Here is a 19,172-nt window from a genome sequence, read left to right on the forward strand (position 1 = left end):
GAAATGTGAATTAGGTTAGTTTGTTTAAAAATGCAGACCAAATAATTTTTTCCTTTCCTTCACAAATGTGGTTAGTGAAACATTTAGTTTGAATAATGCTTTAAAGTTCCCAATTTGAAGGCATGAATGTGAGCTTGTGCCTAAAAGCCTTTTCGTGGGTGAGAACTGAAGATATCTGCGCAAGGTGCTAAGTGTTTCTTCCCACTGTGCAGAACATCTTCAATACTCATTGACCTGAATAGAATGTAAAGAGATACAGCACCACAAAACTATAGAGAACAGTTTGAATATTCAAACTGCTAGTGTATGCATGGTCCTAATAAAACTGCCTGTCCCCAGTTTCTATCTCTGAAGCAGTCTGTCTTTGAGTGTGTGCACTTCTGTTCCCCCATGATTCAAAAATGCAGCCCACAATTTTGTGACTTTGTCTGGTGGTAAAACCATGAAAAATGCAACACTCAGCCATACTTCTGTTTGGTCCACATTATATTCTGCTTGTCCCGTGTTTTCAAGGCTCATATTTGAGAGGTTTTTTATATGTTCTGCTGCTTTCCCTGGGAAAAAGCCTTTCCTGCTTCCAGGAGGGAAGGGGTTGCGAGCGGGAGACGATTCCTGCATCATGCAGGGGGCACTCCGCCCCCTGCTTCAACTCCAGGGCTGGCGCCACGCCCCTCCCCAGTTGGGCACCCAATAGGGGAGCTTGACAGGGGCGTGGCTTGCTGCTCAAACGCAGACGCGCCAGCCATCCCCACCATTGCACACACATTTTCTTCGAGTCACCCACCCTCCACTCCCTTTAGATTAGCTGCTCCTGAGACTTTGCTATGAACCTCTGGTTGGTCGCCCTGTTTAACCAGGGGGCCTGGTAGGAGTTTTTTCCAATTGGCTAAATTGGCCCGGCCTCTTGGTTTTTTTCACCTACCTCGTAGTAACCGTCACAGCTTTCGTGGTATTTGGCGGTTAGGCATTGGAATGTGTTGTTGGTGTTTCGGGGGCAAGGTGTGGCCATCGCCTTCCCCGACAATTTTGGGTATTCTGCTAAAGGAATCCGGCGGTCGTGGATCCTGTCCGATGCCCGTGTGGTGGGGGGCCATGGCACGACCCTCGGTGACATCAGGGGAGAGCCTATAGTTGGATTAGCATCAACAGGCTTCCCCTACTGGTGGTTAACCCCTCCTCAGACTCACCCCTCTACGAGTGGGTGGAGTCTAATGTTCCGTGGTCCAATGCCTAAGCCAATACCTTCTCACATGCTGTAATCAATAAAGTTGTGGCCTTTACCTTACCCATTAACCTTACATTCTGTGTCCACGTGTCTTTATTCCCCAAGCGGGGATCGGGTCCTCGAATCACAACCTGCTGTTTAAAGCTGAATTGGAACAAATGTAAATCTACAGAAAAGTCAATTGAAATTTGTTATGATTCAGAGGCAAACAGTGGGTTTTCCTGGGGAAAGTGGCAGGGCAAATGAAAAACCTCTTGGACTTGTGCCTAGAAATCATTGGAGAAGCTGAAGTGTGGACAAGCCCTTGCAATGTAAAAACTCCCACAATATTTCTGGATTATTTTTTTCCTGGAGACATTAAACTTCTGCTAGATTCCATGAGATTTCCAGAAGTGGATTTTACATTGTCTGAAAGATCACATAAAATGCAGAAACTGACAGGCAATAAAACATTGGGAAGATGGAATAATGTGGGTGCAGCCTAGGTAACTTTTATAATCGGTTCCTAGTTTTGATAATCAGCTGAAAAGGGTGGGCAACCCCCTCCTTTCGCAGTGAAGTGGAGCAGTTGTTTTAAAAAAACATTTATTCTTGCTACCATACTGCAGAAACAACCTCTTGTGGGGAGAGCAGGAGAAATAACACCACACCACAGTCGTTCTTGTCAAAAGGCAATACTTTAATGTTCAAAACTTTCTACACAAAGTGCATTTGTCTCCTGTGTTTTGTTTTGTTTCCTTCACTGGGGAGACTTTCCAATGAGACTTCCTTTCCTCCCTGTGCAGTTTCTGAGATAGACAAAATTCCTGCAGGCACAAGGGACCTGTGTTTTCCTGTGACTCCCCACTAAAGGGACTGGACAAGAGAGCCCCAGTGGAAAGGAGACCAACCAGGCATAAACAGACCTTCTCACATAATAGAGCAGAACCTTCACTCTAAGCCAGCACACAGAAATAACCTATTTTGTTGCATTTTATAACAACCCACTCTCTGGGAAGAATAGATGTGTCTTCTTCTTTTTCAAAACCATTAGTAAATAATTAAAAGGGAGAGGCAAAATATTCTCTAAAGATAACCTAGTCCTTGGTTGCCATGGTAACACATTTCCTAGGCCAAAAGCCTTTTCCTTTACTTGTAGAAAGAAATGAAAATGCGAGCGAGGAATCTGTTTTTGGGAAGGAAGGATGGGATTTTGTTGATAAGGTGTAGATGTCTGTGTGTTTTAAATTCAAGTTAAACATCAGAGCGTTACATAACAGAAGTTGGCTGGGATTTCTATAGACACAAATTGGTGGCAGCACCTTCAGATAAATGAGGCATTGAATATTTCATAAAATGAAGGCCAGGCGAGATTGTGGATTCATAGCTGGGATAACAGGTTATAGTTTTTCCAACAGCATAGATTTTGTCTGTACCCAAACAATTCATCCAGATTAGTTGCCAGGTACACATTTAGGGTGACTGTCATATTTGAAGGGATATCAGAGAACACTGCTCTATTTGTCCTCTGAAGGACTGTGTAATCAAGGTCTACTTTAAAGATAAAGAACTATGAGAGAGAGCAGGGCTTTTGAAGTTGCCCATCAAAAGTTAACACCAGAAGAGCAGACCAAAGAGGCACACAGGTCACCTGGTTAGTCTGCCTCCAGATTTGTATCTAAACATATAAATTGCCATATGCAAAGTTTATGCAACTTTTTTTGGTGATGCATTAGGGGCCACCTGAGGACACTTATTTAGGAGGAAGGGACAACTGCTTTTATCATCAAATTAAACCTTCTAAGAAGATGGGTCACCTTAGAAGGTTTGGGAAAGCACCTTCTCTGGGTCATTGACTTCCCTCAGAATTTCCAGGCCAAGCCAGAAGCCCCCCAACAAAGACCCTCCTATTGTAAGGTTATGAAAAATGTGCAAACAAAAAACAAGCCCCTGAAATGTAAGGGCTCACAAGACATAAACGGTTATCAAAATAACTGAAATGTATGAAGCAGAAAACCTGCTTGTGAATATGAGATGGTGCTTTCTCAAACATGACAACCGGAGACCCAGCCTAGCACCACTGGAGAGTGGGAATTACTTCTAATTAAACATGCATAGAATCAGGCTCTAAGCAATGCAGGTTTGAACCCTGCTCTACTCTTTGATGGCGACCATTCTCAGGGCAGAACAACACTTTACAGTACAAACACAAGCGGGCCCAACACTAACACAGAGACAAACGGGTGGGCAAAGGAAGGGTTAAGCACCCCTTCTGAATTCCTCAGACTTTGCAGCCACTCTCAATACAAGGAAATTAAATTCCTAGCTGCTTTTCATGTCCACCTCTCCACTATTTAAGGCTACATTTGAAATAACTGCAGACAACATTATACACTGCATATTTTGTCTTTGCGTGTGAGTGGGCTTTCTCTCTCCACATTTCAAGCATATCTAGGTACAATTTCATATATTCAGTTCACACCATGACATTTTGGAATGATATTGTGAGCGTGCAGATGTGCATTGGGCTCCCCATTGAGTTTTGCAGGGATTTTCATAGGCAACATCCAATAGGAATGTAAAATCCCTACCTACTATTTTGGCAGGCAGTGTGAGGTCTACTGTTCCTCTGTTGGTGTTTGGTACGGGAGCTGATGTTGTCGTCTGACAGCTGTCCAAAAGCAAAAATGGCTGGAGATTCCCTGATGAACAGAATGAACTGGCCCCTGAACGATTTCAGCATGGGATGGGGATGATGAAGTTGATCAATTTCAGTCTCATTAAAATGTTTTGGTAGAGACTGCTTCCTTGTCCCTTGCAGGGGAGTGTGTGTGATTTAAAGAGGGGCTGCCTTTTCTCTCCCCAGGACAGTTTTATGCTTGAAAAAGAAAATAGGTGGGAAACATGGCACAAAATTCAGCACAAAATAAACATTTAAAATCAACACTGCTGTTATTGCTTTATTAACACAGACCAGTGGCTTATCTGAAGAGGTGGGGATTTCAGATCTCTTAGGGGATCCCAGAGCATTAGACACACTGCTCAGTTCAGCTTCTGCACTCGCTAAGGAACATGTATTACTTTCCGAGGTGTGATGCCATTGTAATTCCATCTCCATTTGGTATTTACTGCCTCATCAAATATAAAGAACAAAACAACTGTTTTGACATACAGACCAGCAGTGCCCTTGCTTCTTACGTTACAGGGGGTTACAATCATGGCTCTTTAAAGGGCCTTGACCCTTGGCGCAAGCCCCAAAATTGCAGAAGGGGTCCACAGAGGTAGGTGTGGTCCACTCTATGCAGCAGAGGACAGGAGTGCCCTCCTCTGAAAGCAAGCTCTGCTCCCTATGCACCTCTCCCCCTCCACCCCGATGGCATGTGCCTTTCAGCGAAGAGAAACATGGTAGCAGGAAAGGGGATCGTTTCCTACTGTTGTTTTCCCAAAGCCCTTTAAGTTGGCTGCCAACTTTTCCACCAGCACCTGTAGATGTGCCATGAAACAGTGCTTCGATCTGCAGCAATAAGCAAGAGAGAGATTCCATCTCCATGATGGGAAAAGCTTCACCTGCTGATTTCTGTGGATCATGCTTCTGCCAAAGGAGCCTGCCAGGTTGCTCCCACCCCTGGGTCAGTTGGCAACACTAAGTTGCATCGCTGAATGTCCTACCCCTGCCCTGAAAAATAATAATATATGCTTTCCAGAAATCAGTCTTCCTAGAAGAGGGCTTGGCTAGTGGTAGAAAAAGCAAGACTGGATACAAAGGCACCCTGAAAGGGGGATTGAATCACTGGGAATGAGTTACATGATAGAGAAAGAAACGGACCTCTCTGTTTTTTTGAGAACGATCCCTATGACTGAGCAGATTTCGTCTAACCAGCCACTATATCTAACCAGCAACGGGCCACCACCCTGGTGATCAATCCACCCTGTTTGCAAAGCACAGAAAAGGCGAGCAACAATCCTTTCAAACATTCACTGGTGAATAAATAACTCACTGTATTGCATATACACATACATTTACACACATGTACACACACATACACACACTCACTCACTCAAGGCCAAACTACATGTGACATTATACATGCAGTTTGGTGTTGTGTGTAACTTTTAAAGACCATAAATAGCTGATGTGGGGCCAAATCACGATGACTGACACTGCAGCACCTGGGGAAGCAGTTTAACTCTTTCCTCCTGCCCCCCACAAGTTGCTATTTGGCATCAGAGGGAAGTACTCATTGGAGCCAGTGGGGGGCTTCCTTCCTGTGTCAAAAAGCAGCTTGAGGGGGGCTGTCAGGGTTATGAAACAAGGGGAAAGGGTTAAAGCCGCCCTGCATGCATCGTGGTCCCAATCCATCCTGCTTCCTGCCTTTCAGCAGCAGCAGCCATTTAAAGTTTTTAAAAGATACATGCAATGCCAACCACAGCTGCAGTTTGGCCCTCTCCATCAACTTCTGCTGTCGGGCCCCAAAAAGGTGCAGACTGTGTTGAATTCTTATCTCATCTGACACAGTCCAAGAGCCACCACACTGAATTAGCACAGAAGGCCATAAAAAAGCATTAGGGAGGAACAAGGCTCATCTATCTTCCCTAAGATTATTCAGAGATAAATCCCTGTGTGTCAAAGTTATGAGCCCCAAACTGGAGACAGAGAGCTAATAGCGCTTCACGCTTGAGGTTCGGCCTGCTCCTCTTGCTCATTCTCTCACGTTTCATTTTTATTCTTTCAATATATTTGTAAAAAATAACATACCTTTCTCTAGAGATGGTTTTTGCACCTTTGGGCTTCTAAAATAGACTCTTCAAAAGTACTGAATGTTAAAGAAAATAAACTCTACACCCCAAACCCCTTAACAGTACAGAGTAGTTCCCCCCAAGCAGCTTTCTTTCTTAGATTTTTTTTTTTTGCAAAAAGAAAAAAAAGATCAGTGAGAATTGGAGCATCCAGTAGTTGCCCTGTGACTTCTCATTGTCACATGCACACCCTTAAAAAAAAGCAAACCTGAATAGCCTCCAGTGCTCCATGGCCCCACAGTCGGAGCCGCAAGACCCTCAGAGTTCACATTTAAGAAATGGAGCCTTCATTGTCCTTGCCTGAGGAGCTCAACTACACTGAGAGGACACAACCCCAGCTGAAGATTTAATGGTGCTCACCCTAAGTATCTCTATGGAGCATTTTCACATAGTGAGCTGTCCTTTGCTGCCCCGTCTCCCCCAAACAGCTGGACAATAGCTTTTGCACTATTACTATTTCCCAAATAGAAACATAGAGCAATCTGATTTTCCTCAAAAGAGATTCCCAAACCCTTAAAACACAGCTTGGTTGCTGATTTCAGTCTGAAATAATCCCCTCCCCCCAAGACCCTGCCCTTTTCACGCTTAGCACTTTTCTGGAAGTCCTAAACTCTCTGTAAAAAAAATAAATAAATCATTCTCTATATCTGTACATATATATTTGTCTATGTAGAGGAGTAAACGGCTGCCCCCCAGGCTACTCCTTGGGCCAGAGGCTCTTCAGCCTCATCACCCAGAATTCTCTGGATTCCTATGCCCCACTGTCATCTTTGCAGAGGTGGTGGTCCTGTGCATGGGTAGGTGGGTGGGGGGGTCCACATATTGCTTTCGCTCTCTCGTGTCTCTGAGGTATGGTACAAAAGTCTTTGTTTTCCACACATACACACGCACACGCACGCACACACACATATTTATATTTTGCGTGTCTGCTTGTTTCCTTCTCCACAGCTCCTGCGTTTGGAACTGTTTCGGAAATGGCAGCCAGCACACGCTCCCTTGTTCACACGACGCTCTTCCTCCCTGTCTTAGGGAGCTGCCTCATCTATTCCTCTTGCTGACTCCGCTCCCCAGCTGCAACTCGGAAGGAATTGGGGAGCTGTGGCCTGCAGTCTCAATCCTGTCCGAGCCCTCTGGTACGTTGCCCTCCCGCGGAGAGGGGCTGTTCTTGCAGAAGTCCGTCACCCACGAGGGCATGGATAAAAAACCCCTGGGGTCAACAGAGTAGAACTGCTTGCCATCGTTTGCTGCAGAGCCCCGGGAGGAAGGGTTGGCATGGAGACTGCTGGTGCTGTTGCACTTCTTCACAAGCGCCAGACCTTGGGGCGGAGGGGGCGGCGAGAAGAGGGACGTCAGAGAGAGACTGCTGAGGGTCTCTGACTGCTCGCTGTTGTTGCCTCCGCCTCTCAGGCTGCTCCCTGCGCCCTCCTCGTCCGAAGGGTCCATGGAGTCATGGTAAGTGCAGCCGGGGCTCGTGCTCCCACCGCTGCTGTGGCTCCGCTGGTGCCGGCTGATGTTCCGGAGAGTGAAGATCCCACGGCCCCTCAAGCTCTGCCTGCGGGAGGCAGGGGAAAGAGGCGCCACCAAGGCTTTTTTGGTGGCTGTGGCTGGCACTGGGCACAGTGCAACTGGGAGGTCCAGGGTGCACTGGGGCGAGTCACTGAGGTTTAAGCTGTCCTCCAGTGTGGTCTGCAAGCTGCCTTCCGAACTGTTGCTCCTGCAGTCTTCCAGGGAGGTGTCGCTCTCTGTGGTCTGCAGGGTCAAGAATCAACAACAGAAACAAAGTGGTTGATGAGCAGAGATGCCTGCATTGCGGGGGGGGGGGGGTTGGACTGGTGAACCCTCTGGGTTCCTTCCAACTCTACTGTCCTATGATTTCTCAGTTGTCATGCTGTTGTGTGAGGGAGGGACATGGACACCAGCTGCAACTGGGGCATCAGTGGGAAGGTTAACATTAAAGCAATTCAATGCTGCCTGCCCCCAATTCACATCTCACCACCCTGAAGAAGGCACACTGGACACTGTTCCAGTTCTTAGTTCCCAATCAGCAGTATCTCCTGAAAACAGCAATGTGCAGCACCATCACCAGGACCACTGTTGGCCAAACATTACTTTGCCATTAAAATATATATATATATAGATGGCACTGATGGATCAGACCAAATGCCATTAATGTCAGCACCCTAATTAAGCTATGTTTAATTAGAGCAGACCCACTGAAATTAATGAACGTGACCAAGTTAGATCCATTAATTACAATGGGTCTCCTCTGAGTAGAATGTAGTTGAGTGCCACCCACTGTCTCTAGCAGTGGACAACTACATACATGACAGGTGTTTTCTTGCTTGTTTCCAGAGCCTGAGAGAGGGGCACTACTTCTGAACATGGACGTCTATGTCTTTTCAGTCCTGCCTAGAAGACATTTGATGAATCTGTCTCCAGTTAATTAGCCTTTCATTTGAAAAAGCTATCGGAGATGGTGGCCAGCATCACAAGTTGTGGTAATGAATGGCATTAATTTTGCGCTTTGTGAAGAGATATTTCATTTTGACTCTAGTGCCAATCAATATCATTAGACGCCCTGCAGTTCTATTATTATATAAGAGAGACATTTTTTTCCTTCCATGCTCTCTCTCAATTCTCCCCACACTGCTTTTAATTTTACACATCTCTTTCAGGCCATCCCCTTTTAATTATTGTTGTTTAGCTGGTCTGCCAACATGTCAATGCTATGTAAAAAGGGACTCTGGAGTGCTCTTGGCACATGCGTCCTTCAAGTGCTCAAGACCAAAACTGTACATCCTCCAGCAATTGATTTCAATCTTAGAATGTGGTCTGCAACCAAGCAGCTGTGAAATAGCAGGACCTGGAAGAGAGGAGCCATGTCTGGGAGCAGGTCTCTCTTCCCCTCTTCACACAACCCTTCATTCCATAGCATATGAAGGGACTCCAATGTACATTAATTGTCCACAGCATTAGAATCAGGACAACAACAAGGCAGTTATGGGTTTAGTAGCAAAGTAAGGGAAGCACACGTAATCTTGGGGAATTATTTGTGTCACTCAAGCATCCAGACAACTGGGGTCCATGTGGGGCATGGAAGTGATGCCAAGTGGGCACATCAATGTGCCCAATCCCTGCTGATCAAGAAAGACTATTCCAGGCTAAAAAGAAAGGTACCCTGCCTCTCTCCAGGCTTCTTGCACATAGGGAATTTATACTCTTTGTGGGAGTAGCTTACATCTGAGAGCCTGGTTAAAACTATGTGAGATGTGGACACGTCCTCCCTTGATTGGTAATGGACACAAACCCTGATGTTTCCCCAACAGTATCTATAGTAAGGAAGGAGGAGGACTCAGAAGACCCTGTATGGATATTCCTGCACCTTCTTTGCAAGGTGTGCATGTGAGGTGGTTGGATCTTGGCATAAATATAGGGGGAAATAGGGAAGAGCATAGATGCTGCTGGATCCAGCCTAGTTCTCACAGTGGCCAACCATATGCTCATGGGAAGCTCACAAGCAGAACCTGAGTGCAAGGGCACTCTCCCCACCTGTAGCTCCCAGCAACTTGCACTCAGAGCCTCTCATAGTGGTGGCTGAAAATTGCTATCATAGCTAGTAGCTGTTGATAGCCTTATCCTTCACGAAATTGCAAAATGGAAAATTTCCCTGATTGGGACAGGAGAGGACTATTATCCAATCTGGGGCTGCAAAGTAAGGTTGGAATTCCACATTTCACTTCTGTGTCTTCAAAGTCAGGGCCAAGAGTCCAGTTTGCAGCGATAAAGCTTTGGGCTTGAGAATAGCCTGGAAAGTCACAATCTTGTTCAAAAGGCAAGGTATAAATTAAGTCTCTTTTCCTTATCCACCTGCAGCTTTCCACTGCTCATCTTTCCCCCAGACTTGTTCTTCTTCCACAGGTGTGTGCCATTGGAAGTTAGAGAGAAAAACACCTGAAATGAGGTGTGGCCAAGCTAGGGAAAAGCATTTATACTAGGTTTATCTAATATTCAACCCCAATAATGTATATCTAGTTCTGAGGATCTCATCATTGCGTGGATACCTAGTTTTATTAACCCCCCCCCCCAAGATAAAGACAATTCACAATGCGGTGTGGAATTGTGACTATACCAACAAAGCACGGTCCTTGTGTCTGTGATGGAGCTGACACTAACTTCAAACATGAGCTCATTTTCCTTGAAGCTTGGCTCTGTGTCACTGATGAGATGCTAAAACAAGCAAATGGAAGAAGCCTGTCTTCCAGCAAATTCCTACAGAACGATGTTGTTTGTGCGGAACATCCCCCTCCACTTCCAGGTCAGAGTGCAAAATCTAAATGTGGCAGTCACCTTTTCCCCCACACAACATCTAATCCCCTCTACCTTAAGTCTATGAGAGGCTAAAGTGTCTGGTAATGGACAGATGGAGGAATGGTGGCTGTAGGAGTCCTTACCTGGTGGATAAGTGAGCAGTGGACACCTGGAGATTGCAGAGACGCCCAGGAAGCTTGCAAAGAGATTTTTGGGAGGCTCTCTGGGCAGGAAGCTTTCTCCTGACTTGGCGGATTGGCAGGAACAGCTGGGACGAAAAACTCTGCTCGCAATGGTAACAGGGGATTGGATGGATCTGGAGAGAAGGGGGTAGGAGGACCTGACAGAGTCAAGGAGGAAAAAAATCAGCACTGTTCAAATCCGTTTCTACCCATGTCAGAAATCTGCAGGGTACATCCACATGTCACTTCTTTAATGAGGAAACACAGGCAATCAAACTTGATTTTTCTTGTAATGCTTTCTTCCTCCTTGCCATCTATTCGCTCTTTCTTCCCGGGTAGCCAGTACTGGAAGTACTCAGCCTGCACTTCACCCTCAGCCAGTACTTCCAGCAAGGACAGTAGCTAGCAGTCCTTACGGATGGGTGAATATGTCACTTTCATTTTGTCTCATTTTCCCAATCTTTTCCAAAGTTCAGTTCTCTACATTTCTACATCAATTTGAGATTTTCTTTTAAAAAGTCCTCATGAAAATTCATGAGCTTCTTGTGTGAACTTCTAATACACACGCTTCTATGTACAATCTTGCCAAATACACATACTTTTGCAAGGCAATTCCCCCTAATATACTGCATTTTTCTATGGTTGTTTTTTTTTTACGAATATATGCATTTATATGAACACTTTACCCTAGTGTATACATTTTTGCACACGTTACTTGGTTGGAGGACTGTACTGCAGAATTTGGAGGAGCACAAATTTTGAAGGCTTGAGTTTCAGCTCATGCACGGTTTCTGAAAAGTGTGAATTTGATATGTTCACATTTAAATGCAAACTGAATTGAATTTATTCTCTACTTCTAGCAGTACCCCTATTCCAGCCATGTTTCTTCTCCCATTGCCCAGTCTTCCCTGAGTAATCCATCAAGGGCAGATCAGCCAACACCAAGAAAGAACAGAGCTGGTGATGTGAACAAGGCCTAATTCAGTACCCAGTGGTGTGTCAGCATGAGAGACTGTGGCAATGGTCCAGGACTGATCTTTACTTACAGCTTGGGCTTTACTTTGAAATCTTTTTGGCTTTAAAGGAGAGAGAAAGCCAGAGGCAATTCTAGGATGACTAATCTCTGCTTTGCCATGAAGCTCACTCAGTGACCTTGGAAGAGTCAGTCTCTCTCACCCTAAACTACTGCATAGATCTGTTAGGAAATACATACTACGTATGGCGCCCTGAGGTCATTGGAGAAAGAGTGGAACATAGAAATGAAACAATGAATTAAAAAACACATAGTATTGCCAAGGCCAGGAGGCTGAATTTGAAAACTGAAGTTAAAAGATGTGCAGCTCACAGATGATGTTGGGAAGAAACAGTTTATACGCTTAGATTTATGCAGCCAATCTTGCGATACATTTTGTCTGATGAAGTGGATTACACTGGCATTCCCTCCCCTGGGAATGGATGGAATGGGAAAGAGGACTGGGAAAATCAGTTAATTTATTTCCAAGTATGCAGTTTGGAATTGATGAAACCGTGCATGCATTTGTAGTCAGCTTTCTGTAGCTGAGTACAATATGTATCTTAAAAAGTGGCCCTCAGAAGAACAAGGTATCTTTGCGTGGCACCATGGGATTGTCCAAAGGAGCACTAGGATATTGCCCACCTGGGTTGCTCTCGTTCTTCAGCCAAGACTGGACTGGACTGAAAGAGATTTTCTCCACTTCACACAAGTAGCTTTCTGGAGTTGGAGAAGCTTCCATATTTGTTAAAGGGAAGAGACATTCCTCCAAACCCACAATCCCTGTGGAGTTAGGACTGTCTTCACCATCCTAGATAAAAGAAAGACATTTGCCTTATAAAATTTCTAATTTATCAAAAAAAAAATAGAAGAAGAAATCCATTGTCAAATCCATTATTTGATTAATAAGAACATTTACAGCTGTATTCAAATACCTGCAGAATATTCCTGGGACACTAGAGCCCAGTTGCAAGAGGCATTTGCCACTGAGTTTGTGGGTAGCAAAAGGGATAATAATGTCCTACTTTCATCAAACAGTTCATCTCCCTATGCTACCCTGTCCTTGGGATTTTGCCTCCCCTTAACATCTCTAGTGCATTAACACTTATCCTACAATGATCACTAACTGGTAATCAATCAATCAATCAATCAATCAATCAATCAACCACATCCATATCCTATTATGATATGCATCATCTGCATCCAGATAAGTTATAGCTAGCAGAAAAGGAAATGTATGAACATTTGCAATATCTTTTCTATACCTATTTCCTCTTAGAAACCCACACCACTTGCCCTAGTCACACAAGCACAGCTTACTAGCTTCATTTTCTGTCACACATATACCACTCCCTTCTATTGCTCTAGGTGCTCATATGCAAGACCCCAGGAAGACGCTTCAGTTTAAGGAAGGGTTGTATATGAGAAGGTGGAGGGAGTGGAGTTCTCCCATCCAACTAAGTTTGTTGGCCATCACAGCCTCCTGCAAGTTTCCTAGCTTAATTACGTGTTGTATGAAGAAGTACTTTCTCTTATCTGGCCTGAAGCCCAGTGATTGTTTCAAAGGGGTATATATATCCACACAAACTCTTGGAAAGTTTTACCTTGGCCTCCTCCTCCTTAGGGCTTGGCTGATCGACACTGTTGTTGTCTCCATCGTCCCCAAGCAGGATGGAAGACTTATCAGAGTTGAGTGATAAGCCTTCCATTTCGGCCAGCTGAACCTGCAGTCAGAGGGGGTGGGGGAAAGCTATCACACATCACAGATAGATTCTATCGCTCAACCAGTCACATTGCTTTAAGAAATGGTTCGATGACAAGGAGGAAGACCACACATGAGGTTTATGGAGTCCTAACCCAATTCTGCATACAATGAAATAAATTGTTTCTGGAGAGAAAAGAACAGAAAAAGAGAGAACAAAGCAGTCACTGGCATTTCTCATGGACCATTTTAGCTGCAGTACATTCACTATCAACATCTTCTTGGGTTGGAATGCAGAGAAGAAGGTGTTTTGTTCAGCCCTAACAATTTTGGCTCCGTGATTCTGGATGCAACTGACTCCATACCAGTGGAGGAAAGGCAGGGGGATTCTCCAGACAGAGCCTATCCCAGAGACCAGTTGAGGAAACGACACCCTTGTTTGAGGATAGAAGAACCTGTTCCAGTCAAACAGGATGACAATAGGGACGCCTTCATTCCAGCAACAGTAACCATGTTTCATGCAATCCATATCAATATCATGCAGCTGAGCAACTCCTCCAGCTATTTCCTTCTGGATTCCTTACTTATTTTTCTTATTTTCCTTTTTCTAATTCCAGTATACAAAGATGGAACTAAAAAAAAAATCCTACACTCTGCTCTCATTCTACCCCCCTCTCCTGTTTTCCCAGTTGTTGCTTTTATTTAACTTTATAAGGGAATCTTCCTTGTTTTCAAGTCTTTGCTCCTATGTCTTTAGCTCTTGTTTCTTTCCACCATAACTTTCCACCTTGACATCTCCTCCCCATCTTCTCCCATTTCATTCACTGGATTAGTTTTTCCTCGTTATTTTCCCTCTGATTCAGCCTACATAGCCATCTTCAATTTCAAAAGGCAGCACTGGCCTCTAGAGAACTTCTACTAATCTAGTGTGGCATTTGATCTTTTCTGGTTGCGTATCATCTCCGTGATCTTGACCTAGTTTGCAGGGCTCCTCGGGCAAGGTCTTTGCTTTCCTGTGTTTGTGTAGAACTGCGTGTGCATGTTGTGTTTGTAAATAGTGACGAAAGATGATATGGAGAGCTGATGGCTTTGGACAGGAAGTATAGCAGAATCAGTGGCAGTGCCATGTTAGGACTCCTTCAGACCAAGACCTCATTGGGAATGAATGGAAGATATGCCTTAAGTAGATTTCCAAAAAGGTAATCCACCATCATGATGTAATCCAGCAAACGGACACAATGACGGCAATCTTCGTAGCACTAACACAACGGTACTTCCATGGAAGCTATCTACTGAACTACTCAGGTTAGAGCATTGTGGGCACAATCCAGTGCATCATCTTGTGGTGTCAATGGGATTTATGCATTGCGTGCTGGATTGTGCCCAATGCTATGCAAAATGTAGTATAACCACCACCAATGATCCAAACATTGAGAAAAGAAAAGAAAGGAAAGGAAAACCACAATTACACCACGTCAACACACAACACAACTATCTACACACAATATCTACACACAAAAAGGAAACACAGCCTTTATTTGAACTGTTCATCTAATGAGTTTCATCAGCTATCACACACATAACTGAAGTTCATATCAAAACACCCTCAACTCTGCACCTCTGGGAACACTGATATATTACATCTGCAAAAGACTGTAAAAGTAACCCTTCCTGATTTGTGGCTTTCAAAAATACCCTGGGATTACAAATGCTAGAACAGTTAATATTTGCTGTACTGCTGCTTTGCAAGAAGTGACAATCTTTTCCACTGAAATCCAGCACAAAAAAGCACCTAACAAATTCATAAAGAGAAAAAACATTCTGCTCAGAGCTTCAATTCTCCATTATGTGTTGACAGATCATGTGATGCCAATTAAATACTCAATGAGTCTATGATTCTATGTGCCACCAGTACAAATTGCTAGATATATGCAAACCTCATAGAGACAGATAATGAAATTAGACTAATGTCATGAAAGGAGCAATGATGTTAGTATGGTGAGAAAATGTCTTACATTTTAAAATTCTAGCCTAGACTACAGAATACTTACACATTATTTTAAAAAGAAAAGAGTTACTGCAACATCCCCATATGCTTTTCTATCTTTTTTAATGGTGTGGGAATAAAAATATTGTTTCTATTTATTTACAGTGTGAGTTTCTGAAATACTTAATTTCAATACTACAATTTATACACATTACAGTTGTTGGGAGGAATCTATTTAAAACTAGAGTTAGGATTTTCATGCTATACTCTCAAATGTTTATATGTTTTGAACAATAAAAATTTCTTAGTGCTTTGAGAATTAAAATATCAGTTTGATTTTAAGGTGGACAAACCCTGCAATAATTTCTGTTATTTCTCTCTCTGTATTATCTTTTATCGCCTAAAAAATGTATTGGACTAAAATGCAACATAATTTGAGTATGATTCTATGAAAAGGAAACATCATAATTAAAATATTCTATTGTAAACAGGACTTCTTAAAATAATAAAAATTAGGTTTTCATGCATCAATCCTACAAGATGCCAGCCTTTTGACCACAGCAAATGAAAAATGCAATGGCCACCATCATCCATGTAGCTCATTTAGCTGGCAAAGTCTAGTGGTTTATGGAACATAAAGGGGAGATTTGGACACAATCCATTCAGCCAGTCACTCTGAAACAAATGGAAGTGACACAAGAGTGCTACTTTGCTCTTATGGAGTTCTGAGTCATTTCAAATTTGTGTCTTGCCCAGGAGAGCTTCCCAGTCTATTTTACCCTTGATCAGGATCCCATTCAACTTTGCTTAGAGCCATTCCTGACATCACACTTTTATAATGTTTTGAAAATGCTTGCAGGGGAATGGCTGGAACGATGTGCATCTCTAATGTGGAAGTGGTCAGATGCAGGTTTAAAATGTATGAATGGCCAAGCAGGTCCCAGGAATATTGCCAGGTATTTCTCAGATTTACATCTGTTTCCAGAGCGTAAAACATCACTTTCCTGGAAATTTTCAGGCCGCTTTCCTTTATGCATAGTTGAAATACATGTAAGGAATGGGTTGTGCATTTGTGGAAGCAATCCACAGACTTCCCTAGTTCAGTTACAGTGGTACCTTACGCTTCAGGTTACATACGCTTCAGGTTACAGACTCCGCTAACCCAGAAATAGTACCTCAGGTTAAGAACTTTGCTTCAGGATGAGAACAGAAATCGTGCAGCAGTGGGAGGCCCCATTAGCTAAAGTGGTGCTTCAGGTTAAGAACAGTTTCAGGTTAAGTACGGACCTCCGGAACGAATTAAGTACTTAACCCGAGGTACCACTGTACTTGTTTTCAGATGGTGGCCCAGAGCAACAGAAATTCTAATCCACAATTTCTGGGACTACGTCAAGCTCCTTACTGGGGTCAAATAACCTAATGGATGTGGTTCATTAATTGTAAGCTTCTGGGTCATTCTGAAGCATCCACTGGACTAAACATTGTAGCTGAGAGTTAAAGGGATACTTATGAACTTTGCTAGGTCAGCACGACTACTTATAGCACAATCCTAAATATGCTTAGGACAAGACATGCCTTACAAGTCCTATTAAAATTCAATTTGGCTTACAGATACCTGGATGTTTCAGGAGGCTTTTGGGTTCTCAGATGGTTCACCATTTAAAAAATATTACTACCCCAGGCAACTGCTGATTTGTTTGTGCAACTCAGGCCAGCACTTGATTTCAAATATTTATGACTGGAAATATATGGGAATAAGCCAGATAATGTTAAGGGATGCCCCTTATGCTTCACTTTTCTTACATGAAGATGATCTCCTTGGAGGAAATATGGGTCTGAAATGTGGTGCACATTATCATTACTATTGGCCACAAGTACAATGATTTGGTGCCTGTGCATTTGCTTCTTTTCTCTATGAAAAACACTCTTAATACATGTAAAACTTTTTAGTGCACGCACATTTCCCTACATAGAGATTAGCAGGAAACAAATAATGTTTAAAAAAAAAGACACTGAGTTATATAGAAATCAAACTAAATGCACAGTTAAACATTTTATTACTACGGGACTTGAGAGTGCAGAGTTTTCTCTGGCTTGTGTGCTATTCTGTAGTTATTATCAATGTCTTGAATAGGCACATTAAAGTTTGTATATATGTATATGATTTCCCCTCTCCCCTTTTTACTCCAGCAGCAGTGCACTAACAAATTGAAGGGGATGGATTACTGGAGCTAAAATTAAAGGATGCATATTTTTTTGTTTACAGTCTCAGGGGCTCACTCAATCCAGACCTAGGATACTGAGTTCTATGATTCTCTGTAAACTTGATTATTCATTTTATGGTGTTTATGGTAATGTACTTACTCATTTTATGGTCTTGTTGTAATGTACTTTTTAATACAAAACAAAAGTTTTGGCCACTAATGATCAAGAAGATACAAATGTAGTGCATTGTTAATATATATATAAAATCTAGTATGTATATCTAGTATATGGAGCCAATCTGACTTCTTAGATATGATAGTAAACTACTACTGATAATCTTTGTTCACAGGTCAAAGACTTCTCAAACTCTTTGAAATCAATGCAACTAAGACATTTAAATTAAATGGAGAGAAATGGCAGTGGATGGTTATGGTACCTGCAAGAATGACATGAGTTTCTTGACATCTCCCTGACCATTTCTGTAGCAGCTACCTACAACAGTTGCTAACACCTAGAGTCAAAATCTTATTTCTCCCATTGTAGCCTCTTTCTATGTCTTCCAGCAGCAATTTTAATCATACACCAAAGGGTCCACAATAAGCCATTTGCCAACAAGATGAACAGACGAAGTGAGGATTCACCAATATCTTACTGTTTTAAAAATGGATTTTACTTATGAACTACACTTTCATTAGAAATTTTGCTCCGCAGAAACCAGAAAATATTTAATACTGAACAACATGCCTAAGTCTCATCAGCTGAAATGGAAAACTGAAGAGTAGAACTGGGCTTAAAACTGATCAGGCAATGCCTTGTTAGCTGAACTGATAGCTGAACCTTGAAAACAGTGAGACAATACAGCGTCTACAACCTATTTTCTCCTAGTGAAAAATTGAACTCTGCCTCCATGATTTCTCCTTGCGCTGTCTATCTACCTACACTTTTCTGCCAGCCTCGTTGGTCCAGCTGTCTGTTCATTCAGCCTTCTGCTGATACAAATATGCATTTCCTCCTGACAAGGACTTCACTTCAAGAACACACTTCAGTAACAAAACTCAAAGCTTCAAGTCTAAGTCACCTATCACCAGGAGACCATCCCAGGGAGATCTCAAAGGCCTCAGGGTGTGCGGGTGTGTTCTCGCACGTGTGGGGGGGTCCCCCTCCCATATCCTCGCACGCAGGTTACCTCTTGCTTGTCATGGTTACACTTCTCGCACATGGCCGGCGAGGAGTAATGATGGAAGACGGAGCCCGATAGGTTATCGATGATCATTAACTCCCCGTCGAAGGAGTCCTTAATAATTAAAGAGACACTGTCCAGCCATAAGTTCTCCTAGGGGACAAGAAAGGGGGAGGATGGGAGAAATAATTTTAAGAATTCCAAGTTTTTGTTTGTTTCAGTGTTCTTCTGTGTGAGTATATCCAGAAGGCTAAAAGAGGTTGTATGGTCTTACAAAATGCAAGTAAAGTAGGCAGAATGTGGCCCTGCTTGATGATGTAAAAGGGAGGGGCTCATATGACTAACTGGCCATGTGTAGAGAGGCACCACAGAAGCTTCATGTCCAAGGCTGCAAGTGTTCCTCAACCTTGCCCTGCAGTACCCGTTGTGCTTTGCTAACACACCTCCACACACGCACTTAAATCCCTTCTCATTCCAGTTTTGAACTCCTCAAAGAACACTGGTCTCAGTTCTACAGAGCACCCTTTGCTGTTCCAAGTTCTGGCTCCATGTGACTGCCAATTCGTCCAAACACCCATCCTAGAACTGAATGCCA

The 19,172-nt window shown here is 43.2% G+C and overlaps 1 protein-coding gene across 7 annotated transcripts in view; it reads right to left on the reverse strand.

Moving 5' to 3' along the window:
* Positions 1-1,883: 1,883 nt before the first annotated feature.
* The window catches only part of CACNA1I (calcium voltage-gated channel subunit alpha1 I), a 363,153-nt gene continuing 345,864 nt past the window's right edge, over positions 1,884-19,172 (reverse strand). For 4 of the 7 annotated variants that reach the window (XM_083573883.1, XM_083573884.1, XM_083573882.1 and 1 more), the window contains 5 exons: positions 18,584-18,730; positions 13,108-13,227; positions 12,149-12,314; positions 10,453-10,649; positions 1,884-7,750 (listed from right to left, as the gene is read on the reverse strand). In XM_083573883.1, the coding sequence (XP_083430009.1) occupies positions 7,040-7,750; positions 10,453-10,649; positions 12,149-12,314; positions 13,108-13,227; positions 18,584-18,730 (1,341 nt within the window). In that variant the 3' untranslated portion in view covers positions 1,884-7,039. The remainder of the gene's footprint in view (positions 7,751-10,452; positions 10,650-12,148; positions 12,315-13,107; positions 13,228-18,583; positions 18,731-19,172) is intronic. The other 3 variants (XM_083573885.1, XM_083573888.1, XM_083573887.1) reach the window with 3 other exon arrangements.

Source organism: Podarcis filfolensis (genome assembly GCF_964270895.1).
Source record: "Podarcis filfolensis genome assembly, chromosome: 10".
In the NCBI taxonomy this organism is placed as follows: Eukaryota; Metazoa; Chordata; class Lepidosauria; order Squamata; family Lacertidae; genus Podarcis; species Podarcis filfolensis.